This window comes from Polypterus senegalus, chromosome 3 (assembly GCF_016835505.1).
Source record: "Polypterus senegalus isolate Bchr_013 chromosome 3, ASM1683550v1, whole genome shotgun sequence".
NCBI lineage: Eukaryota > Metazoa > Chordata > Cladistia > Polypteriformes > Polypteridae > Polypterus > Polypterus senegalus.
The window spans coordinates 306,012,152-306,036,079 of NC_053156.1; the positions used below are offsets into that span (position 1 = coordinate 306,012,152).

Consider the following 23,928-nt stretch of genomic DNA (forward strand, 5'->3'; position numbering starts at 1 on the left):
AAAACTAACCTCCGGTGACATTGCAATGGCCAACTGAACACAGAAACACCGCCACTCAGTCTGGTCCTTTACTTTGAGACCAAAATCAGACAAATGGCCCCCATTAGGTTCTGCATGTGTGTACTGTAAAGGGCTGCAGACTCCATTGATCTTTGATTCATTTATTTTTTTTATTTCGTACTTGTCAGCTCTTTCTGACTTGAAGGAATGAACCGGTCGTGCGCTGCCACTCGCTCTCACCTTTTCACGATGCCTCCTTTAGCCCTGATGGATAAGCTACTGAGACTGAACTCACTTCATTATTGTTCTGTACACTCATAAGACGAGACTCTGCAGCGGGTACCATCAGGCCTATCAGCTGTGTGCACCAAAACTGCACAACGACATTAATGGCTTCTCAGCAGAACAAAGAATCAAGGAGGAGTATTTTATGTTAAGGCTTTTCAGCTTCATTCATTTAAATATTTGTGGTACTCAATATTCTTTTCTTAATTTTTTGTTTAGCCGGTATACCAAAGTAATAAAAAAGCGCGATCTTTAGACCTGACATATATACGTCATATATTGTTGGGATGTCCTAAGCATTTAATACAAATAAAAAAGAAAATAAGCTTACCTGACGAAACGGTAGCAAAAGTGAAGCAAACGCAATTTATAACGCGTCCTAAAGCGGGAAAACAAAGGACGGGTAGACCTTGTGAACGATTCTTTAAATGTGTTGTAATATTATAATATATAAATGATCGTGAAAGAGACCTTCTGAACGTTTATAACACTGACGAATAAACGGTAGCGGCACACACTTTGCCAGGGTTTGGACGGTAATCAGAGTGACGTGTATGACGTGGCACGCGTCTATTGGCTCACTCGGCTGTTGGCCCTAATAATCCCGCCTTCCTCGTGACGCACATGCCCCGCGTGGGTTACCGTCTCTAGTCCGACTTACAATATTCAAGCGGCGTAGGAAAGGTTCCGCAGGCCGCTCACGGGTGGACAGGTGGCTCGCAAGTGCGCGACCAGAGCCCAGAGCTGACCGCGGACATGTTGCTGAGCCGAGGCTGCGTTTTGAGGCGGGCGTGGGTCCGAGACCCAGTGCGGGTGTTTCGTTGCGCCTCCAACAACATCGTTTACGACAGCGCTGCCTCCAAGGAGACCAATGGGACGTCGGAGGCCAAGTACCGCCACACTGTCCAGCTGCCTCACACCGACCTGCCGATGAAGCTTGTCGGGCAGCAGCTTCTGGACACGGAGCTGGACATCCAGCGGGTGAGTCACCGGGGTGAGACAGAGCGAGTGACTGGTTGGGGAGTGCAGGCCGGTCGGTATGAGACTACTGGGCCACGAGGAGGCGGTGAAAATTCGGCAGAAAGTCAAACGCGGGCCGCCACCGTGTGGGCGGGGCCTGTTTACTTGGGTGCCCAGGGCAGCTGCCCAAATGACCAGCCCGGAGCGCGTGTCGCCACAAACTGGCTTTGACAAAATGAGGGCATCCGAGGATACACAATAGAGCGCCTTGAGTATTGGGACCAGAAGAACGCAGGACCTTTAACAAACGAGACGAGGCCATTCAGTCCATTTGTCGCACATCTGCTTAGCTAATAGCCGAGCTGTCCCCAAGATGTCATCCTGATTCTTCTGCTAGTTTGTTCCCGACTCCCACGACTCTCTGTGTAAAGTTGAGCTCCCAGTGCTGTTCTCGAGCCCCTGATCCACAATTCCGCCGGGTCGTCGTTGTCGATGCCATTGTGGATTTTGAAGACCTGGCCGAGGTCCCCACGCAGTCCCCTCGGCTCAGACTTTGCCCCAGGATGCACCTGGTGGTGACCAGATGTGGTCTCACGAGTGGGCCCAGTAGCCCCTCGGGTGATGTCATAAGAATATCACTTTTCAGTTTGTTCGGCACGTTGCTCAGCGTAACCCCAAATCGGGGGCTCGGGGTCTCCCCTCTCGTGTTCGTACCTGACGCTCCTGTAGCCCCCCATTGCACTTTAAACCTCAGCGAGTTTACTGACGTCATTAATATGAAGAGGACGCAGGACAGACCCCCGAGGGACTCCCCTGGTGACCCCATTCTCCTCTGTCGTCTCAGTCGGTCCTGTCGTCGCAGCTGCCTGTTGAGGACCCCCTGACAGACTGGTTTGGGGGGCCCATGGTGCCCGTGTCACTTTATTATTTTCTTTGTTTAGTTTCCGTAGTTCTCCGAGGGGCGTTGGTCTGTCATCACCATGAAGTGACCCTGAAGGCCTCACTAAGCCACCCTCGGGCTAGACGGGCACAGACTGGGCGCGAGTGTGTACGGGGGTGGTGAGAGGAGTTTCTGCACTTGGGGGTCTTCAGGTCTGTCCCTTCTGTTCGTCCACAGAGATGCAGATTTGCTGATTTGTATGCTTGGCAGAGGCAGAGGAAAACAAAGAAAGAGTTCTGTCTGCACGATGGCCCACCCTATGCCAACGGAGACCCTCACGTGGGTCATGCCCTGAACAAGGTGACCTTCTCCTTCCATCGCCTTTAACTCTTCCTTTACGTTGAGACCCGAGGTGGTTGGCCGGTGGGCACACTGATGGCTGCTTTTTCTTCCCGTGTTGCAGATCCTGAAGGACATTCGGAATCGCTTTGAAGTGCTGCGTGGGCGCAGGGTCCACTATGTGCCCGGCTGGGATTGCCATGGCCTGCCCATCGAGCTGAAGGCTTTGGGTGAACTTGGGACCCAGAACCTGACCCCGCTGGAAGTCAGACATCGAGGTGGGGCTGTGCCCGCAGGTCTCTGTGGCATTGTCTTTGTGTATGCGCCAGCATAAGGGGAAAGCTGCCCTGGGGTAGAGTAGGTGGGCTCCCTTAGGTCCAGGTGTCAAGTGCCCAGACACAGCTGATCTCACCTTGGCTTGGTGTGCCAGCAGCCCCTCCCTGCAGGCTTGTCCTTGAACCCCCTAGATGCCCCATTGGCCAGGGCCGAGGCCACAGAGCCAGTTTGTCCCTGTGTCGCTGGTGACAGATGAGGGCCAGCAGGGGGGGAGCTGGGTGGGCGCCATTTTGAAAGTCGTGTAATAAACTGAACTCTGTGGCCATCGGCTCAGCTGCGCCACCGAGGCCGGTAGGTGGGCGCTCGACTCCTCAGCAGGCAGTGCCTCTGTGGTGGATGAGGCTGGCCTGGTGCTCATTTTGTGGCCCTCGTCACTTGCTGGCTGCGGGGTCCGCGTGTCTCCCCTCACTCTGACCGTCTCCATTGCCTTCCGACACAGCGAGGGAGTTTGCCAGGCAGGCCATCGAGAAGCAGCGGGCAGCATTTGAGCGATGGGGTGTCATGGCCGACTGGAGCCAGTGCTACTACACCTTTGATGGGAAGTACGAGGCCAAGCAGCTGGGCGTCTTCTACAGCATGTATGAGAAGGTAGGGGGCCGGCCGGCCCACCCGCCCGTCACGGGCCCTTTGTTTTATATGGCACCTTTTAGGCAGCGCAAGGGTTGAGGTGCTGGGCAGGTGATGTGGTCATCCTGGCATCAGATGTGAATATGAGTGTGCGTGGGGTCCAGCAACGGCAGGGCCCACCAGCAGGGGTGAGGGAGTGACAAAGTGACGATGTCGGGGGGCTTTAGTGACACCCGTCTGTTGGCTGTCCTTTTGACAGGGGCTCATTTATCGGGACTACAAGCCGGTGTACTGGTCTCCCTCCAGCAGGTAAGGTTACGTTGGGGGGTCTCTGCACCACGGCCAACTCGGGTGGCAGCACCCTGATCCTAACTGATGCCATTGTACTTTGCAGGACTGCCTTGGCAGAGGCGGAGCTCGAGTACAACGCCCAGCATGTGAGCCAAGCCATCTACACCACCTTCCCCATCAAGGTGCCACCTCCAAAGCTTGTGGCAGCTACAGGTGAGTTGAGGCAGCTGGTGAACGTGGCATTGTGTGGGTACCATGGCCCATCTGGCTGACCTTGTTTTTCTTTGTAGATAACTGGGCCGATGTTGGCGTGCTCATCTGGACCACACAGCCCTGGACCATCCCGGCCAATCAGGCGGTGTGCTACATGCCAAACGAGCAGTAAGTGGGCACTCAGTTTGCAATGCAGCTTTGGGGCAGGGGCCATCATCTGAGGGGGGTTGGCATCTTGACCGTCGCATTGTTCAGACCGGTGGTCTCGAGCCATCAGGCAGCTGGAAGAACTTGAATCCCATGACTCGGTGTGGCGGTGACCAGCATGGCCAGCTCTGTGCCCTCCAAGCCACCCTTCAGGTTTCCAGGGCATGGCTGGCTGGCATTTGTGCCCTTTTATGACGAAGGTGCGTTTCAGGAACACGTCTGCCCGAGGCGGACCATCTGGGAGGACCAGCAGCCTGGTGCTCGAGGTAAAGTTCAGGTGCCCACGTGCTGCCCCTCGGGATTCGAGTTCTTCCGTCAGCCCCATGCTAAACAGGTGATGCCACCGGTGCCCACTGTCTTCTGGTCATCTTCACAATTGAGTCCTTGTGGCTTTATTTGCAGCTGCTTCTCCTGAAGCTCCAGGGGTTTCAAAGCGGGCACCTGGAGGTTTGACTTTTGCTCTCCTCTGCCATACTGAAGCTGACTTCACCGGGGGTCCTGTGCTTTGCCCTTGCAGGTATTCGCTCGTGAAGTGTGCCAAGTCTGGACGGTGGTACCTACTGGCGACGGAGCGTCTGGACAGCACCGCTGCCGCCCTCGGTGCCCGGCTGGAGGTTGGCCCCACCTTTACAGGTAGGCAGTCTTGAAGGAGGAGTGAGCCCATGGCACCTATCCGGGTGGGCTCTTGGCCGTTGAGGGATTTGTTGTGCTGCTCTTTACTGCACACTGAAGTCCCTTGGCCAGGTGGTCTCACCTGTTTATTAATGCCAGCAGGATGCCACCCTGCAGGTTTGTGTCTTTTTTTTTTTTTTTATTGAGAGTGGTGCCACCTAGAGGTTGGTCACCCTCACCACCCAGTCTCCATTCCACTGCCTGTGAAGTGACCGTTGATCCCACGTCCAATGCCCTATAGGTGTTGGCACAGATGACCTGACATTTGCTGTCATCGTCTTGTCATTGGGTGTTCTGCTGAAACTCGGATGGCCACCCCTTTGATTTGTCTTTATTTAATAAATGAATGTGCCGCAGTGTCGGGGACAGGCGGGCACTGTCGTCGGCACAACAAGTGATGGCTGCCATTGTGATCCTCACTAGGCGTCCATCCGAGTTAAAGTGTGACGGCTAAAAGGTGTCATGATTGGGTCCTGAGTGACAGTGACAGATTTCGTCATGAACAGATGGGCACGGAATGTTGGCATGCACGTGGTTTGGCGATGCCCGGGGGCTCACAGTCGTATTCCTCTTTGTTTCTTAGGGAGTGATCTGGAGGGAGGCGTCTGCAGCCATCCCCTCGTGCCAAGCAAGGACTCCCCGCTGCTGCCTGCCAATCATGTGACCATGGTAAAGGGCACGGGACTGGTCCACACGGCCCCTGCCCATGGCATGGATGACTACAGTGTGGCATCGCAGTTCAAACTGCCAGTGGTGCGTCTTGTCTCCTTCAGGATTGCTGCCCCCGCTTTGCTTGGCACACCAGTGAGATTTGCTTGTCTTGGCAGGATTGCCTCGTTGATGAAGATGGCAGATTCATGGAGTCTGCTGGCCCAGACCTGTGTGGCAAGGTGGTTCTGGACGAGGGCACGCACACAGGTGAGGTGACTCCTTTGTCTTAGTGGGCAGTTCACCTCCCAGACCCTGGGGGGCTCTGGCGTGTTGGGTGGTCCGTCCTAAGCCTGTCTCTGCTTTGAGCAGTGATCTCTGCCCTCCGTGACGGTGGGCATCTACTGAAGGAGGAGCGGCACACCCACAGCTACCCGTATGACTGGAGGACCAAGCGGCCAGTGGTGGTCCGTGCCAGCCAACAGTGGTTTGTGAACACGGACAGCGTGAAGGACAGGGCGCAGGTGAGCTGACGTGGCCTTAGGTTGGCGCTGCCAGGCTCCGCTCTGACCCTTCTGTCTCTGCTTCTCAGGACGTCCTGAAGAAAGTCAACATCATCCCGGAGTCGGCGAGGGGCAGCCTGCTGGCAATGCTGGACCGCCGGACGTACTGGTGCATCTCTCGCCAGAGGAGCTGGGGCGTCCCCATCCCTGTCTTCTACCATAAGCAGACTGGCACACCGCTTATCAGCAGGTACCAGGGGTGATGGCTGCCCACCTTTGTTTATGGGGTGTCCTTGAATGGAGGCTGTGCCAGGTGCTCAAAAGCCGGCTTGCTAAGCCAGGCTACCACTGGCCTGCTCACCTTTATGCCATGGTGAGCTGTCTGCCCCCACAGGTCTTTGGGTGGGGCGAGGGTGGCACACTGAAAAGATTAGCGCTGGTTATTGCTGTCACAATGCCCGCCTATAACCTACCCCATGCCAACTAGCATGGCAAGTTGCAGGTGCGCCCATCTCCGAGTGGGCACACAGCCCTGAGGCCTCCTAAGTTTCGAGTTTGATGGGTCCCTGAGTTGGTTTTAAAGGGAGTGGACCATCACTGCCCTCTGGCTTTGTGCCCTGTAGACGGACGGTGGAGCACCTCGCCCAGCTCGTCACGGAGCGCAGCAGCGACTGCTGGTGGGAGTTGCCAATGGAACAGCTGCTTCCTTCTGATGCCATCTCCAAGGTGAGAGCAGCCTGCCCGGGCATGTTCAGCTAAAGGGCTGTGCCCGCCCAGGCTGACCATGGAGGTGTGGCACTGTCTTTCAGGGCACCAGCGTTGAAGACTATGAGAAGGGCGAGGACGTCCTGGACATCTGGTTTGACAGTGGCACATCCTGGGCTGCGGTGCTGGATGGTAAGGTGATGTGCCCGCTGTGTGGTGCTGCCGGTCATTGTGTGCCCCCTAATGTTACCTTCTGCCCCTCTTCCAGAGCCGGATTGCCGTGCCGACGTGTATTTGGAAGGCAAGGACCAACTCGGTGGGTGGTTCTTATCGTCCTTACTGACCAGCGTGGCCACCCGCAAGAAGGCGCCTTACCGGTGAGTGTGGCGGGCACTGCCCAGTGTGGGGTCTGTGCCCCAGTGAGGAAGTGGCGGGCGCTGGCCAATGGGCTCCCCCCTCGGTGCACTGGGCCACCTGGTCTCATTCCCCACAGCTGTGGTCAGTTGGCACCTTGCATTTCAGAGAATGTGAAGTGGGCACATCCAGCGTTAGAAAACAAGAAAGACCACCTGGCCAATGCTCTGCCTATCTGGCACCTTCTAGAAGCTTCTCGCCCGTCTTCTGCTCTTCAGTCAGATGGACAGCAGGGGGGCTCGAGGTCGGCCAGTCCCTTAATTCTTCTGGAGGTGGTCTTGCAAGGGGGGACCCCCTGAGCTTCAGGCCACACCTCTTTTTCTGACACTGGCTGGCTGCTCAGCACCCACCCCCCTCATTGGCAGCCTAGAAGGACCCTTTGCTGTCTCGATTCTCATATAGCGCCTTTCATGTCCGTCTGTCTGAGTGACGGGGAGGGTGAACACGGTGACTGTCCAGTCAGACGGAGCGATTGGAGTCACATGATGAGCTTCTCTAGTGTATAGCGCCCTTCACGTCATGTGGTGACAGTCAAAGCGCCTTCTGTCCGGTGACACCGTTAGGCCACACATGTTCAGTGGCATTCATAGAGCGCCTCGCACCTCCGTCTCTCTCTACCGGCCAGTGATGGCACCAGAGGTGGGTGGGCCGCTAGACGCTAGCCTGTCAGGTGTGGGGTGGAATGGCAGCACAGAAGACCCCTCCACCCTCTTTCATTTCATCGCTTGGTGGCGCCAGCACGTTTGCCAGGAGAGCATTGCTTTCCACAGGCAGCTCGGTTGGCATTTTGATGTTATCGGGGGTCCTCCTCAGTTCAGTGTGCCAGTGCCCACTGGTTTCTCTGCCTTTTTCTATTTGCCCGCCCGTGGATTCCTCTCCTGCAGGTCCCTGGTGGTCCACGGCTTTGTGCTCAGCGAGGGAGGTGACAAGATGTCCAAGTCGCAGGGGAACGTGGTCGACCCGGACGCCATCGTCAATGGAGGGCAGGTGAGGTTTATGGCCATCGCTGCCCACGCGGTGCCCGGTCGTGGGGAGGGTGGCACCCATCGTTGCCGTGTCTCCAGCAGGATCCCAAGCAGAACCCGCCGTACGGTGCCGACGCGCTGCGGTGGTGGGTGGCCGAGTCGAACGTCTTCTCCGAGGTGACGATAGGACCTGGCGCTCTGAACGCGGCCCGCGATGACATCCACAAGGTGAGCCTCGCCCCTCTGGCGCCACTGGAGTTTCTCGCCCAAACCCTGTGCCAACTATCTTGTGTCCTCCCCCCAAACACAGGTGCGCAACACGCTGCGCTTCATGCTGGGCAACCTGCGGGGCTTTGAGCGGGCGACGCAGGCGGTGGACAGCCGGGAGATGTTCGTCATTGACCAGTACCTGCTGCACCTGCTGCAGGAGTACAGCATGAAGGTGGGTCTCTCGGTGGGCATGTGGGGGGGGGCACGTGGATGAGCGCTCGCTAACGCCCGCCTCCGCTGCAGGTCACCGACGCCTACGGCGAGTACGACTTCAGTAAGGTCATCCGCCTGCTGCAGGCCTTCATGTCCCGAGATCTGTCCGGCTTCTACTTCAGCGTCGTCAAGGACAGGTGAGGGTCCGGGGGGAGTCCTCCCCATTAGCCTTATGAGTGACATCACTCAAGTCACACAGGGGACGTGCCCTCAGTGACTCGGCTCTCCATTGCCCCCCACAGGCTCTACTGTGACGAGAGGAGCTCTCTGGGCCGGCGGTCCTGCCTGACGGTCCTGGACGAGGTGCTGGACGCCGTGAGCCGCTCCATCGCCCCCATCCTGCCACACCTCGCCGAGGAGGTCTTCCTGCACGCTCCCGGGCACACAGGTAGGCGAGGGTCCCACCTCTGCCCAGTCCCGTTTAACGCCTGTTCTAATGCTCCCGCGTCTGACTTGCAGGGGCCGAGACCCTCTTTCAGTCGGGCTGGATCAAGGCCAGTGCGCTGTGGAAGAAGCCGGGCCTGGTGGAGGCGGTGGAGGGCGCCTGTGCCATCCGGGACACCTTCTTGGGCTCCATCCCCGGGCGCAACGCTGCCGAGTTTGATGTGACCGTCGCCATTGAGCCCGGGCTGCTGTTTGAGCTCATGGAGGTGAGTGTGGGAGGGGGCACCGAGGGGCACACTGACCACCGCGTCTTACCCGTCTTGTCTCCACAGACCCTCCAAGAGCAGCCCGTGGCCAGCGACTCCCAGCTGACGGAGCTGCTGATGGCCTCCCAGACGACACTCCTGCCCTGCCTGCCCCGCGATTTGCCCGCAGATGCCATGACGCTCAAAGGGAACTTCCTCATCAACCTGGAGGGTCAGTGTCTGGGGCTCTGTGGGGGTCCCTGCTGGTTAGACCCCCCCCTTCATTATTGTCATCCTTGTCTTGACAGGTGGGGACATCGTGGAGGACGCCTCGTACAAGGTGGCCGTGGTCCCAGCCAGCCGCTCCCGATGCCTCCGCTGCCGCAAGTTCACTGCGCCGTCGCCAGGAGTGCCCTGCCCGCGTTGTTCAGAGGTCCTCCGTGGTGCCCCTGCCCTTTAACCACCTGGTGGCCTTTTAGAAAGGGACCATGTGGCCGAGTAGCGAAGGGCCCCCGGATGGGCAGTTCACGATGTGCTGTCGAATGGAGGGGGTGGTGGGTCACAGGGCAGCAGGGGCTGTTGGACGATGTGCTAGACGCTCATCACATGTCCTCCTTGCTTGGACCCTCGCATTCCTGAAGCTGTGCCACTGTGTGATGACGACGACGATGACACCAAAATTAAAGCAAGTGACTCTGCCTGCTCGAGTCTGTGTGTGTCCTTGTGCCCGTCTTGGGGGGTAATGGGAGGGGTGGCACATGCCATTGTATTGCTGTGGTATTACAAGGCACCCAGCAGACCCACTAGTCACATGACCACAACCATGTGAAGGGCTCAGTGTGCCCATGTGTGGCACTCTTGTGTCTTCATTGAGGAGAAGGGTCCCTTACTTTGACTGGGGTGCTGCGAGCCAGTGGGCCGGGTCAGCACCTTGCAGCTTTCACTGTTGACATGCCTGTGCCCACCAGACCCCAAACCAGTGAGCCCCTCGTGATTGTGTGTCTGTCTGTGGAACTGAGAAGAGCACAGCTAAGGAGACCCCCTCCTGTGAGAACGGCCCACCCAAAAACACACACAGCCACAGTTGTGGTTCATCTTCATTTGTCTTGAGCAGGCGCGCCCACCCCACCACGTTACATTCAAGGGGCACCAGCTGCCCACAAAGGGAGAAACAAACAAATAAGACAAAAGTGGGCACTCGCCGGACCACCACGTCCACGCCATGCATTGTCTGGTAAGGCTGTGCTTCCTAGAAGCAGGTGGCAGGGATGGGCTGGGTGGGGGGTATCAAGGTCCAATCCAAAGAGGCCCGGACCCCCACATCCCTAACTGCGTTTGTCTTTTTGAAGCCCTGAGGATTTGCAGGAGGGCACCGGGCATGTCCACTCCTTGGGGGGCATCAGGCACTGAGCTTTGGCAAGAGAAGGAGCGGGGAGGGGGTCACCAGACTGCTGCCGCTGTGCCCATCACTCACTCGGGCGAGACCATGGCCTCCACGGCCTCGATGAGGTTCAGTGCCAACATGTACTGGCCGTGGTTCTCAGGTAGAAGCTCAATGACCCGCGTGACCAGCCGGCCCGTCCGTGAAATGGGCACCTCTTTGTTCTTCAGCTCTTGAGGGTCCTGGGGGGTCAGAAGGGGAAAACAAAAAATGAACAAAAACTGTAGGGCACATCAGTCAGATCTCAATGCAGAAGGGTGAAGGTGCCAAGACTGGCAACCTGAACAGTGGGCACACCTGACTGATCACAACCAGAAGGTACAAACAGGATGTTGGCTTATATGGTGCCCTGTGGGGTGGGGGGGGGCTTCAGACAAGTGACCCCAATGATTCAAGGGCACTGCCACTTCCCATATCTGGATCTGTGTGGCATTAACTCTGTGACCCTGCCACAAGGAGGGCCTACTGCTGTGAGGGCACCAAGACGAAGTCTCTCCATACACTTCTGGCCCACCGCCCCCTGGATCCTTCCTGCATGATCTGGGTTTGAGGGTCTCACTGAGGTGTAAGGCAGCTCTCAGGTTCAATGCCACCTCGAGGCACACTGTGTCATTTTGTGTGAACCCCCACTGCGAGTGGGCACACCAGCTTGCCCACCTCTACAGCCCACTCACCATCGCCTTGAGCCAGGTGCAGAGCGTCGGGGGCAGCCTGGCCAGCAACTCCATGCCCTCCTTGGTCTGAGTGTGCAGCAGGGCATATGCCAGTCTCTGACCGGTCAGCACCAGCAGCTGGGACGCCAGGACCTCGGGGTCTTCCACCTTCAGCATGGCCTGCAGAGGGGAAAGAAAACATTAAAGATCAGGGAGGGTGCAGTGGGATGGATGGGTGGCACAGTTTACTGGGCATCTCATTGACAAGAAGGGGCCACAACGGGACTGGGCACAGGGCGGGCGGCTGAAGGGGCGCAGAACTCACCTCCTCGGCGAGCAGGTCCAGGCCGTGGCTGTAGAGCTCACAGACGAGGTGGCGCTGCAGGACGTCGGCACTGACCTGCAGCGCGGGGGCCAGGAGCTCGATTGCCAGGGTGGGCCAGGCTTCATCCTCAGGGGGTGCTGAAGAAGCAGGGGCACCGTCCTGTGGCAGAATGTGAACCCAGCCGCTCAGCAGCTTCTGCAGAAACTGAAAGACAAGGAGGAGGAAGAGGAAGAGGAAGAGGTGGGCTTTCATTCCAAGGCCAACACAGCAAAGTGGAAATCAAGAGCACAGCTGCCTGCCCCCTAGTGGCCATTTACTTAACAATGCGACTGCAGCAGAGCCCCTCACCCCAAACCCCCCATACCCTGAACCGACACCACTAGAGGCAGGTCATCTGGTGGGCACCCTACCATCTGGCGCAGAGAGACGATGTTGGGGTCCAAGTCTCCACTGGGCAGCAGCTGGATGGACGTCAGCTCTTTGAAGAAGGAATTCTTCCCCTAAAACACAAAGACCACATTCAGAGTGGAGGAGCGGGTGGTGGTCTGCACTCTCAGTTCTGGTGGGCATGGGAGACTCGGGACCCTCGGGACCAAATGGCCTCTCACTCTCCCTCACTAGCTGGCCACACAGTAAGGGTGTCAGGACCCCTGTCACAGACCAGACCCCAACACAGTAACATTGGGCAGAGGGACCCTCACACTGCCCGCTCAAGGGACTCGCTCACCAATGGCCCGCCCGCCCGCCTGCCATCAAGGGTCCGAGTGACGGCTCAGCGGGTCACCTATGCATAAACAGTGACGGTGGCCTCAGGGCCACCTCACCGACTGCAATGGCCAAGCCACGGGTCCCTGGTCCCTTAGCGAGGGGGCACGCACAGGCAGCGGGCAGGCGGGCATCAGGCTCCTCCATTCCACAGAACGCCACGGCAGAGCCTCACCTTGCTGTCAAAAAGTGCCAGCGGCTTGACCCCCTTCAGCGCGAACCTCATGATGCCACACAAGATGGTCGCCAGGACGCAGTGGTGGTGCACCAGCGGGTAGTGGACGTGTCGCTGCTCCAGGGCCAGTTCCACGATCGAAGTGGGCCCCTCCACAGACACCCAGGGGTCTTCCACTTCCAAGAGAGGGACGCTCATCTCATCGCTGACGATGTCCGCCTGTCGGTAGAGCAATGGACAGTCACGACTCCCGGTGGTCCCGGTGGTCCCCCGTGGGCACCGACCTACAACGTGGGCCCCCCGCCCTCCATACCTCCATCAGAATCTGCAGCAGCTGTGTGCAGGCAGTCAGGAAGGAGGTCACCGCCCGGTCACTCATCCCGATGTCCTGAGGGCCACAGAGGACACGAGTCACTTTTGTGCACTGAAGATGACCAGTGGCTGAACTACAAAGAGACCCCCGGGGGGCTACTCACCCTCCTGCAGAGCCGGTCCTTGGGCGCCTTCCCCACCTGAAAAACACGGACGGTCAGCCCCACCTGTAGGCTGGTGGCACCCCATACCCCCATGGGCCGTCCCCGGACTCACCTTGTCCATCAGGAAGGCACAGGCCGAGAAGCGCTTGTCGATGAAGGTGCTCCACATCATCACCGCCACACCTGGGGGACAAAACAGTGTCACCAAAGCCCACCCACCAAGCCCCTCTGCTCATGGCTCCAATGACGGCCCTTTGCAGAGCCCCCCCACCCCATCCGTTTTAATGACCTGGGGGTCATTTCATTGCTGTGACTTGCGCTGGGCAGTAGAGCCCCGAGGTCGGCCCCCCGAAGCGAGTGCCCTACTCACCGTGCTGGATGTGGGCATTGGTGATGCAGCGCAGGTGGTCTACTGCCCAGGACAGGTGGCGCCCTTCCTAGGGAGAGCAGCACAGGACAGAAGTGAGCGGGCAGGTGGATGGCACAAGGGCGTTTGATAGACGTGCCCCCCCACCCACTCACCTCAGGGTCTTTGTTCCACTGCACCACGTACTCCCAGCAGCAGTGCGCGAACAGCACGTCGGGGTCCAGCGAGCAGGGAAACTGGCGACACACGGAGAGGAGGAGCTCTGTGGAGACAGGAGGAAGACCACCAGGTGTCACCGTCACGTGGCAGCGAGCAGGACCCCCGTGACGCAGGACCACTCCTTTAGAGTGCCTCACCCGCCACTCCGGCGAACTGGGGCTCCAGTGTGGCAGCCTCCTCTGGCCCCTTGGCGCCATCTTTCCGTGCCAAGGTCTCCTTGAGCAGCTGGGGGGACACACTCTGTCTGAAGAGCCACTTGGCCACGCTGTCAGCCACGCCACCTGTGGAAACGAGCAGACGGGGGGCACACGCCGGTCAAGCACATTCAGGCCCACCCATCACCCACCCCACTCCCCCGCCGCTCCGTACCTCTGCCCGCCTCCAGCAGGCTCCTGACAGTGACCCTCTGGTGTGCGCCAGCCGAGGGAGCGGGCGGCAGGTGGCAGCGCAGCAGCGTCTGCAGCAGGAGGCAGTCTTCAAGCTGGCGGAGCAGCACGGCCCACTGCTCGAGGTCCAGAGAAAGAGCCTCCCAGGAGTCGGTCATCGCCTCGGCGCTCTGAAACTGGGCAGATTTCAAGAGTGGGCACGGAGACCACCCAAAGGAAGAGCGCGAGGTGTGGCTCGCCAGTGTCAAGGAAGAGCCGTGTGACACGCGATAGGCCGGCCCCAGTAAAACAAATTAAAGGCCTGTATGCCAGTCATTGATCCGGCACCTTTTAGAACAGCCACAGCACCGAGACCCCAGAAGGCCAATGTGGTGACAAACAAGGGAAGGGGCAGGCGTCCCAGAAAAAACAAGGATGAAGGGAGGGGTCCACTCTGATCAGCAGCTGGCACAGGTTCAAACGGGCAGGTCAAGTTTGACTAATGAGCTGGGACCAAAATGGGCACCGAAGAAAAGGGGACAATCAGAGAGGAGCAGAGGAGGTGACCGTGGAGGTCAAGGCAGAGCATGGACAGGGGGGGCTAAGGGTTATAGGAAGAGGCGGCCACCAGGGGTCAGTGCCGAGATGAAAACACACACTGGTCAGGGGGGCCGAGTGGAGGACCACAGCAAGAGGAGCAGGGTGGGCTTAATGTCCAGGAACGATCTGAAAACACAATCTCAGACCAGCAAGGACACCTGACGAGGGGTCACTGTCAACGGTGAGACGGGGGCACTCGAGAAGACCCACAGGATATTGGATTATATAGCACCTTGACGGCTGGGGTCACATGGAGTGGGCATCAGGGCTGACTGAGGGGGGCCGACTGGAGGGCATGAAGATGTGAAGTTCTACCTCAAGTGCAGCCTAGCAAGTCAGACGTCAGTTCTGCGTGAGCTTCTTGTGTCACTAAGAAGAAATCAAACAAACGCTTCCAAGTGACACACACAGAGCCACCCATGGAGGCCGCGTGCCAATCACGCGCCTCACCGACACAGCACTGCTGTCCTCCTCCCAGTGTGCCAAAGGGCCAATGAGCATCAGGAGGCGGGGCCAGCGACGCTCGTTTGTGTTGCTGTGATCAGCTGACTTGGGTTTTTCACGTCTCGTTTTGCTCCGCCCCTAATCACTGAATCTTTACCACACGGTCACAATGACACAAGAAAATGGCCATAAGTGACATCATTGGCTCACTTGGGCAGGCGACCATCCCAGCAGCACATGAAGCCAGTGAGAGCTTCAGCACCAGGCCTTCTACCAGGGGGTCCTGTAGTCCCACCTTATCAAGAACCAATAGTGTGGCGGGCAGCTGTCCTATTGACTGGATGGCGCCAGCTACCCGCCTGACAGCAGATCTCGTATTATATATGACATCTACACACCGCAAAGGTGATCGGGGTCAACATCCATGGGAACACGTCCTGGACAGAAGGCCAAGTATAACCCCCCACCCCGCCAGGGTAACCAGGTGGAGATGCAGACAAAGGCAGGCAGATATTGTGGAAGGACAGTGGGCAGTGCCCACTCCCCAGCTCTGTGCCTGCTGGCAGCAGGAGGCTGCAATTGGGGTCCCTGCAGGCTTGTCAGGCCCTTTGGTTCAGTCTGGCTGGGGTACCTGGGGCTGCCAGAGGGAGGTGTTGGCAGACTGACCCGACAGCAGAGGTGCCCCCAGTAGTGGTCCGGGCACTGGGCGTACAAGAGCCAGGTGGCATTGTCTCATCAAATGTCAGGTGGTCCGGTGGTCTACCTGAGCAAGCGTCAACACAGAAGCCTTCAAGGAGTGAAAAACCACCGGCGGCCTGCGAAAGGGGTGACCTGGGGGGACTTGTGTGTGTCACAATATCCAGCCCCGCCCCTTGGATTGCCCATAATGCATTGGGTCGCCCACACCGCCTGCCTGCTTCACCGCCTGCCTGCTTCACCCCCCGCTGATGTATGTGAGACTGGTGGCTGTGGGGGTCATCACCTACAGGGTATCCCCCACTTTGGTGGTCCTGGCAGTTTGACTCCCCCGGGCTCCCCCCACCTTCAGGCCTCCCTCAGCACAGTTCAGTCTCCTCCACTTTGAAATTAAAGACCCTGAATGGCGACTCGTGTGGTGGCCGGTGGTCCACTCACCTTGGTCTCCGCCCATCCACCGACTAAGGACTTGGCAACGCTGTGCCCGGCGTGGGCTGCCAGGAGAGCGGCCGCCGGACTGGCCGCCTGGGAGCATGTGCTGCGCATCAGCTGCCACCAAGGTGACACGGACTGCAGGTCCCACGAGTCCTCCACGGCGCCTGCACACATAAGACAGATGAAGACATTCAAGGTGGGACAGACGTCCATGAGAAAGGGGGACAATCCAGTAAAAGGGCAGCAATGACACAGGACCGGGGGGCGGGCACCATCATGTGCCACCAGCAGCCTGCACCCCAAAGTCTTCTGGTAATCCCCTAGTTGGCTCACCTGGCAAGGAGGTCAGCAAGGAGATGAGCTGGTGAAGATGGACGACCATCTCGGGACTCTGCAACACGTCTCTCTCTCTGGACAGCCAGGCCGCCAGCAGGAGGGACTAAGGACAGACAGACAGACAGACAGACAGACAGATGGCAGGTCACAACGTGTTGTCGATTGGTAATAGAGCGCCACACACACACACACACACACACGATCCTCCGATACACAAAGTGCCCGAGGCGGAGATCTCAGAGCAGCACAGCAGCTGAACCGCCCACTGCGCCCCTTTGACCACACCCCCCATGACCAAACCCCCGTGACTGTCCACTCCCATCAGATATCAGGTGACGGTCAACACTCAAGGACGACTGTGTGGAACGCTGGGCTCTGCTCATTTGGGGGCATCAACCATCAGCCAACCCCATGAGGATTCAATGGCCGCCAGCCTGGCTTCATGAGACCAAAGGCCACCCGTGTTGGGTCGAGGTTAAGAAGAACCGAAGCTGCCCGCGTTACAAAGGCGTTTACAAGACGAGTCTGTCGTTTCATCACAACAAAAGGTCATTTAGAGACAGAGACCTGAGGACCTCCATCCGTGCCCACCGTGGTCCCTGCCTAGGAATGTCAAAGGAGTGCGAGGCGACATCCAGGAAGGTAAAATGTTAAAAGCCTGAAGCCCACCAGCTGGCGCGACTGACCAAGAGCGGCTCCTGGGGGTTGTGCAGACCCCAACTGGCGTTAGGTTTTAATAGCCCCTGGCACTGGCACACGAGACACTGAGAACAAGCTGTTGCCCACCGATGTGTCAAAATAAGAACAGTCCCACTACATTTGAAACCCGTCATGCCAGCCTTGTGAATGCTGGGCTCACATGATGCCAACAACAGGCCTTAGAGTGCCCAAGAGGCCCAGAAACAGGAAGCGGGTCTCGTCCCAAACTCAGGCAGCAGGCTCTGTGGCCTGCACAGCACAAAAGCAGCCAGGGTTTAAATATCTCAAAAAGGGAGAGGAGAACATCAAACCCCTGGCCAGAGGAGCACAAAGAGGGGCTCCTAGGAAAAACGTCTGCTGTGGTGGTCTCGCCCGACTGCCGAGGTGCGCCATCCCGATACGAGCAGATCGACTGCAGTGCAGCAAGACGGGCGCCCTTGTCTTTCACCTTTCGTTGATGTCTCACGTTGATGTGAATTCTGCTGCTTGTTTGTATCCATACGGTGACGTTTACTGATTTTACTCGTCTTGCTTGCGTCATATTTGGTGTTTTTAGGTGGCGGCCCCCCTAATCAGGCTGCTGGAGCTGGAGGGGGCGACGTGTCCGGCGTGGCATTCTGGTTTCGGGGTTTGTGCTTCAGGCTTTGGATTGCTGCGGCTGTTCGTTCTTTAATTATTTTAATTTATTCATTCATTTATTTCACTGACTCTGCACACGACATCAAGCGCACCCTGAAATAACAGCCGAGAGGGTGGGCTTGTGTGTGTGAGGGCCGTGCTTTTTGATTGGACGGTACAGTGAATGCAGACCCTTCAGACCCCCAACGGTCAGTACAGAGCGTTTTGAATTAAAGTGGCCGACCTCACACTGTGGGTACCCACGGTCACAACGTGCAGCGGGCACTTGGCATGCCTTGGCCAATCCCGTGGCTCATAGACGTGTCTGTGCCCCTCCCCTCTCTCTCTCTACTGATGATTCACCAATCCACACCCAGCATTTGGAGAGCCCCGCCCTCTCCACTTTGAAGGGTGAAAGTGCCAGCTTGTGGAGTCACTTATTGTTTTCAAGGAGTGTCGCATCCCACAATGCATTTCGTTGTTTGTTCAGTTTGGTCGGAGATATTCGTCCTCGTCACCTTATTATTATTATTATTATTATTATATTTAGCTCATGTTTTCATTCACGTCAAACTCTGTGAAAATGTCCCGCGTCACCATCCAGTTTTTTTCCTGCACTTATTCCCAGTAGGATGGACTGGCTCTTTGCGTCGCTCATCACGCCTGTCCTCGAGTCCTCGTGTCCTCGCACTGGCGTCCCCTCAGGTTTAGGGCCGACTTCACAATCCTCCTTTTGGCATATAAAGACATAACGGGCCGAGGGTCCGACTTACCATCTGAACTCCTCCCCACTTACAGGCGTGGAGATCTCCAGATTCTACCCAAGTGATCCATTAAGAGGGGGACCCGGACCCCAAAGCTGGGGGCTGACCTGCCTGCCGTTTAGATTGGCACCCCCTGCCTAGAGCTGCGACTCTGTGGTGGGCCGGCTGATTATAAAGTAAGGAATACAACGCTTACACACCGTTACTAATTCTGGGTCTCGCTATCTTGATGTGGCACTGGGGGTCCCTGCTCATCCGAGATACTGGGGGCTTTGGAATCCGCAGACAGAAGGACCCCCTGCTCAGACTGTGCTATGGAATGGTTTCAGTTGGCAGAGGTCTCCAGGACCCTCTCCTTCCTCAGTGACGAGTTAATGACAGATGATGTTGGTTTCCATTTCTGTTAATCAATGCCAACTTCATAAACTGGCACCGACGCTCTATTTGGTGATCAGCGGAACGATTTTTACTTGACAATTTGTCACTGCACTGAGTGAAGGGCGTCGTATCGTAAAGTGCAGATCGGCCCCCCAAGCCCCAACCTCAGCTCTGGGACTCTTGAACCCCCCGTCCCAATAAGGCGGGTGACCCCGACTTTTATCAGCGTTTAGCTGGTCGGCCCCACGTTGGCGGAGGTCGCTTTGGCTTTGCCTCTGAGGTGACAGCCCGACACGCGTTATAAAGCTGACGACGCTCACACAAATGTCACATCACTAAGGACACTCGGGCCACCCCAAAGGCCTCGGACCACCTCAAACAGCACTGACTGCCCGTCCCCCCAGCCCTCCCGCCGCACTTCCAAGGAGAAGAACTGGAAACTTCCACAGCTGTGCGGGGTCAAAGCCGGGACAGGCCGAGTGTCCGTCACCAAAGCCAACTGCCACCGTTTACTCATAAACCGCACACACAATGACATCACAACAGGCACAGCAGACCCCCCCCAGGGTATCCCCTGCTCTCACCAGTAGCTGCTGTGGGACCATCCCAGCGTCCTGCAGGGTCCGGCACACGGCCTCTGGGCTGCTTTCTCCGGCGACGCATTTCCAGAACAGCAAACTCCCTGCAAATGAAAAGACGATGAAGACGCAAGCAAGTCAAGGCCACAAAAAGAAGTGAAAGGGGGTCCCGGTCCGTGCCCTACCAAGATGGCCGCCATCGCCCGCCAGCCCTCGAGACACTTTGACCGAGGCCCCGTCGACCTCCAGGTGCGCCAGGAAGCTGTGGAGCGGCAGCTCGGCCTGCAGGTCCTCGCTGAATGTGACGGTGGGCCGCCTGGCCTCCTCGCCGTAGCGCTGCAGCATGGACTGAAGGCGCAGAAGGTCGTCCTGACCGAGCCGAAGCACAGAGGAAAGGTCCTGAGGAAGACAGGAGAAGGTCAGCTAGCTAAGAGGAAGACGGCGGAGCCACAAGACATCCCAAACGCCCACCGTAGGCTTCAGAGGGTATTCGTGTGGCTCTTCAATGTCCCCGGTGTCCTGTGAGCAGACCCCAAACATGGGGCCAGTGTGACGTCACAGCCCCCTGGCCGAGGCCCACAGTGCGGACCGCCATCTTTCATTTAGGTTTACGGAGTTTGTGCTCCTCGTTTTTTTTTTGGACCTGAACACATGAAGAGGAAACGCGAGGCGAACGTTGGGCTTCAGTTTATTTCCAGAAACACCTTCTCGATTTCGAACGATACTTTGGGTTTGCCTTCGTCTCCTCCACGCAGAGGTTCACCGTCATCCTCTCCCTTGAAGGCCATTCTGTGTATTTGAGACAAATAAAAGTAACGTAGCGGCCCAAAGTATTCAGGCCTGCCTGGCGAGTTTGGGCTCAGGCTGCCCGCGGTGAGGCGTACGTCTGGGCAGACCCCGGAGGTCCTGCTCTCGTGCACCTCGTTTACCAGCTCTGTGTCCAAAGTTACACCACTAAAGCGCCGACTGGTCCTGCAGCTTCTCTTGGTGTTGATCTCATTCAAACCTGGCCTGGCGGGTACGACGGGCACCCTGCCCCAAAGCCAAGCATTTCCTGTCACCGCCATCTAGAAGCTTCTCTGCCCTTCCTGCTGCTTGTTACTCCAGATGTTCTGCTGGCGCGCGTCTGCAGGGTGGGCTCTCTCTCTCTCTCTCTCTCTCTCTCTCTCTCCCTTTTCCATGTTTTCCAGCGGGACTCACGACTGGCCAGTCCGTCACTTCTTTTGGGTGTGTGTCCTGCTGAAGGACCCCCGATGTTTCACTCCACACCACATTCTTAGACAACGGCTAGCGCAGACCCCTCTAAGACCTCCAGCACCAGAGGGAGCCCCCCAACATTCTGGACCCTCTGCCGTATTTGATTTCTCTCTTTTAAGTCCGTGGGGGTCTTCCTTCCCAGTTCAGTGTCTGGCTGACGTCGTGGACGGGATGAGACCCTCACTGCCGCTCGCACAAGACAGCCTGGAGCCCTTCAAGGACTTTTCGTCGAGCAGAAGACGCCTCATAACGCTGTGAACCTCAGAGGCAGCGGCGCCAAGGACCCGGGAGATGCCCACCTGGCACCATCTTTCTGGGGGGCTCAGCTGGCTCGTTCGTCTTTGGCAATGTCAATAAAGAACAGGGGGCCATCTTTAAATATTCAAGCTACGGCCATTGGTTAATTTGTGCCCTTTGACGACTGGCAGTTCATCTCGTGCCAATGAGACTCGACTCTCTCCACCCAGACAGCTCCGATTGGTTCAAAGGGGTGACCATGAGGGGCTCGTGGCAAGCCTTCACATTTTCCACATTTTCTTCATCTGTCGCGCTGCCCTCCGTGTGTCTACACACCAAAGGTGGTCCGCCACCCACTTTCTTTCAGGAGGCGGGCGTGGAATGTAAGGGTGCCAATGGCACTGAGCACCACTGCCAAAGCCAAGTACAAAGCGTTTAGAGCGGACAGCACAACAATAAAAAGAAGGCCAAGACGACGGGATTCAGTTTGCTGTCAACGAGGGGCTTTTCAGACGGCAGCCCCCTGCCTTTTGTGTTGTAGAGCTGCTACACTCACTTTATATAGCGCCTTTCAAAGGCTCGCCATGGCTCTGCCAGACCTGACACGGGAGGTTACCAGCATCAGTGTTCCTGCCAGCCACTGAAACTTGGTGACCCAGTCATGCGGTGGGCAGGTGGGCTTTAGGGACCTTCATGAGTCAACTGGATGCCACTTTGCAGAAATGAGGCAAAGAGGACAGTTGAAGTGCCCGCTGTCATCCAAAGTGCTCGAAGTGCCTGACCCTGTGCCTGACAGCTCTGGCGCTCTGCCACTTGCCCACCCAAAGACCTGCGTGAAACAAAACAAAGGTGCCATGCTCACAGAGTCCGGGGCCGTGGCGTCCTTCTCCTTTCCCTCAGCGTGCATCTTCTCAATGGTGCCATAGAGCCGCAGTAACTTGAGCTGACTGGTGCACAACTGGAGCAGCGCCTCGTCCACAGCGTCGGGGTCTGGAAAGGAGAACAGGGGGGTCAGAGCAGAAAAGGACAACACGACTGCGGTCGGGCACGCTGGGTCTGCCCACCTTCAACATGACGACGTGTGGGCAGACTGGAGAAACTCCACTGATCAAAGACAGCAGACCTTACTGGGCACCCATGCCAGTCTATGAGATGGTGCTAATGGGCACACCCTTTGCTCAATTACTTCAAAGTGTGGGCAAAAATATTAAATAAAAAAAAGTACGGAAAAATTCAAAATGCATCGAATGGCACCAAACGGGCCAAAAAGATGACAATGGGCCTATGAAGACGTGTGGAACATGAAGGACCGAGTGGGTCAGGGGAGCCCCCCAGAAGAACAAAGTACTGGGCACCTTGACGTGGCAAGGCCTTGTAAAAGGCTAATGGACAACCCAAGTGGTCTCAAAGTGCCAGACTGGCATTTACTCTGTCCACTCATGCGGGTCAGCTGGCACCCTCAGAGCTCCACAGCTTCTTAACGGGGTTGAGATCAGGACTCGGACGAGACCACTGGAGGACACTCGGGGTTCAGGGGGGTCTTGCTGACCCTCCTCCCAAGCCTTGCAGTATTTGAGTTCTCTCCTTCCTTCCCCATCTTACCCAGACCCAGATGATGCCAACTTCAGTGTAGGCACTGGCAGCATTGGACCTTCCCCACGTGCAGCTGCTCATCCAGTTTTGGTCCCAAGGCTCACAAAACCTCCTCCCACCTCCCAGCCGATCCCCCATCATGCACTGCGGTCAGCTCCACACATTTCCTTTCTTTGGATATTCCTGACTAACGGATTCTTACTCGTCATCCTCCCTAACAGGCCACCGTCCTGGGGGGCTCCCTCCCCTTACAGCTCTTGCTTGGGCACCAAGTTCTGCCCCCTGGCCTCCTTTAAGCCAGGACTGGATGTTGGTGGTCACCTGCCACTTCCTGACCCAGTGGTGCTTACTGGGATGGCGCATTTTTTGCACCCTTTTGTGCTCTCACTTTGCCTCTTCTTTCTGTGGTTGGCACTTCAGTCTTCATTTTTGCATCCTGGCTTTGCTCAAGTCGCCCGCTGGCAGAAATGAATCATTTAGTTATGAGAGGCGACCGGGTCTTATTTGGGGACACTTTGGAGCTTCGCAGGTGTCACCACTTAGTGGTCCCCCACTTGACAAAAGATTTACTGTTAGGTTGTCCATAAAATTCCCTTAGGTAGCCCTCCAGCGTACCATCTGAAATTCAGAGAGTGGCACAGGCCTTCAAGGGTATTTTTGTTTTGCCAAGGAAGAGGAGAATCCAGTGGAGCAAAATCACAAGACCACTGCAAGACGAGTAGAGGGCACCTGTAGTTTGACTGACGGAGTAAACGGGCACAAAACAGAGAAAATGAGGGTGCCAGGGGGATCAGGGTCAGAGAGAGAGAACTAAGGAGATGGAAGGGAGGCTGGAATGCCAGGAGAACTCAAGTGGCAAACTGGTCACCAGGAAGGACGACTCCCCAGTGCTGCCAGAGGAGAAAATTGGATGCTTTGCCACCTGTTGGGATGGCACGGTGGGTATGCCACTTTATAGCAGGGGCAAACTAAGAGTTTAAAAGCACGATGCCATACACCAAAGGTTCAGGCCCTGCACAATTGCCACCAGAAGATGGCACAGGCCTCAGGCAGGGGGCTTGGACTGCATTCTTCTCAGGGGGCATTGGCTCCCCTTCGCTTTCTCTTGATGGGCTTTGCTTTTTAGGTCATTTTGTCGTAGCCAGGCCTGTGGCCTTCTGACATTTGAGGGACTTCTGTATTTGGAGGGCACTTTGGGTCGCTGCTGGGTTTTATTTTTATGTGCCGTTAGGAAGCCGACTGGGACCACCGCCCACAGAGCAAGCCAGGAGCAGGTCAGGACCGCTACCCTGACAGGAGGCCGAGATGCCATCTTCTCCCGTGGTCTAAGGAGGGCCAGACGCCATCCCCTTTAGCGGTGCGGTGCGGTGAGGTGACCGTCAGGCCTTTAAGAAGACGGCTGTGAGGGAC

General features: G+C 57.2%; 2 protein-coding genes across 3 annotated transcripts in view; one reads left to right on the plus strand and one right to left on the minus strand.

The window, feature by feature from the left end:
- Window positions 1–932: 932 nt before the first annotated feature.
- iars2 (isoleucyl-tRNA synthetase 2, mitochondrial) lies at window positions 933–9,795 on the plus strand. 2 transcript variants are annotated; one of them, XM_039749562.1, is made up of 23 exons: window positions 933–1,266; window positions 2,363–2,485; window positions 2,589–2,742; window positions 3,240–3,388; window positions 3,627–3,676; window positions 3,762–3,871; window positions 3,949–4,039; window positions 4,596–4,711; window positions 5,334–5,503; window positions 5,578–5,668; window positions 5,771–5,922; window positions 5,991–6,151; window positions 6,525–6,627; window positions 6,711–6,798; window positions 6,875–6,983; window positions 7,905–8,007; window positions 8,085–8,213; window positions 8,296–8,427; window positions 8,499–8,605; window positions 8,711–8,856; window positions 8,928–9,118; window positions 9,185–9,329; window positions 9,406–9,795. In XM_039749562.1, the coding sequence occupies exons 1-23, from the start codon at window positions 1,042–1,044 to the stop codon at window positions 9,555–9,557; spliced, it is 2,997 nt and encodes a 998-aa protein (XP_039605496.1). In that variant the 5' UTR covers window positions 933–1,041; the 3' UTR covers window positions 9,558–9,795. The 2 variants fall into 2 exon arrangements, with proteins under 2 accessions (XP_039605496.1, XP_039605497.1); XM_039749563.1 differs by having other exon boundaries at window positions 8,088–8,213.
- A 386-nt stretch (window positions 9,796–10,181) lies between these two features.
- The window catches only part of rab3gap2 (RAB3 GTPase activating protein subunit 2 (non-catalytic)), a 35,729-nt gene continuing 21,982 nt past the window's right edge, over window positions 10,182–23,928 (minus strand). Inside the window, exons 19-35 of the mRNA XM_039749561.1 lie at window positions 21,788–21,915; window positions 19,617–19,830; window positions 19,438–19,535; window positions 16,392–16,497; window positions 16,062–16,222; window positions 13,888–14,080; window positions 13,656–13,799; window positions 13,455–13,561; window positions 13,303–13,369; window positions 13,045–13,115; window positions 12,933–12,968; window positions 12,770–12,844; window positions 12,457–12,675; window positions 11,927–12,016; window positions 11,517–11,720; window positions 11,213–11,371; window positions 10,182–10,720 (exon numbers count right to left, since the gene is read on the minus strand). Coding sequence (XP_039605495.1) covers window positions 10,568–10,720; window positions 11,213–11,371; window positions 11,517–11,720; window positions 11,927–12,016; window positions 12,457–12,675; window positions 12,770–12,844; window positions 12,933–12,968; window positions 13,045–13,115; window positions 13,303–13,369; window positions 13,455–13,561; window positions 13,656–13,799; window positions 13,888–14,080; window positions 16,062–16,222; window positions 16,392–16,497; window positions 19,438–19,535; window positions 19,617–19,830; window positions 21,788–21,915 — 2,225 coding nt within the window. The 3' untranslated portion in view covers window positions 10,182–10,567. The remainder of the gene's footprint in view (window positions 10,721–11,212; window positions 11,372–11,516; window positions 11,721–11,926; window positions 12,017–12,456; window positions 12,676–12,769; window positions 12,845–12,932; window positions 12,969–13,044; window positions 13,116–13,302; window positions 13,370–13,454; window positions 13,562–13,655; window positions 13,800–13,887; window positions 14,081–16,061; window positions 16,223–16,391; window positions 16,498–19,437; window positions 19,536–19,616; window positions 19,831–21,787; window positions 21,916–23,928) is intronic.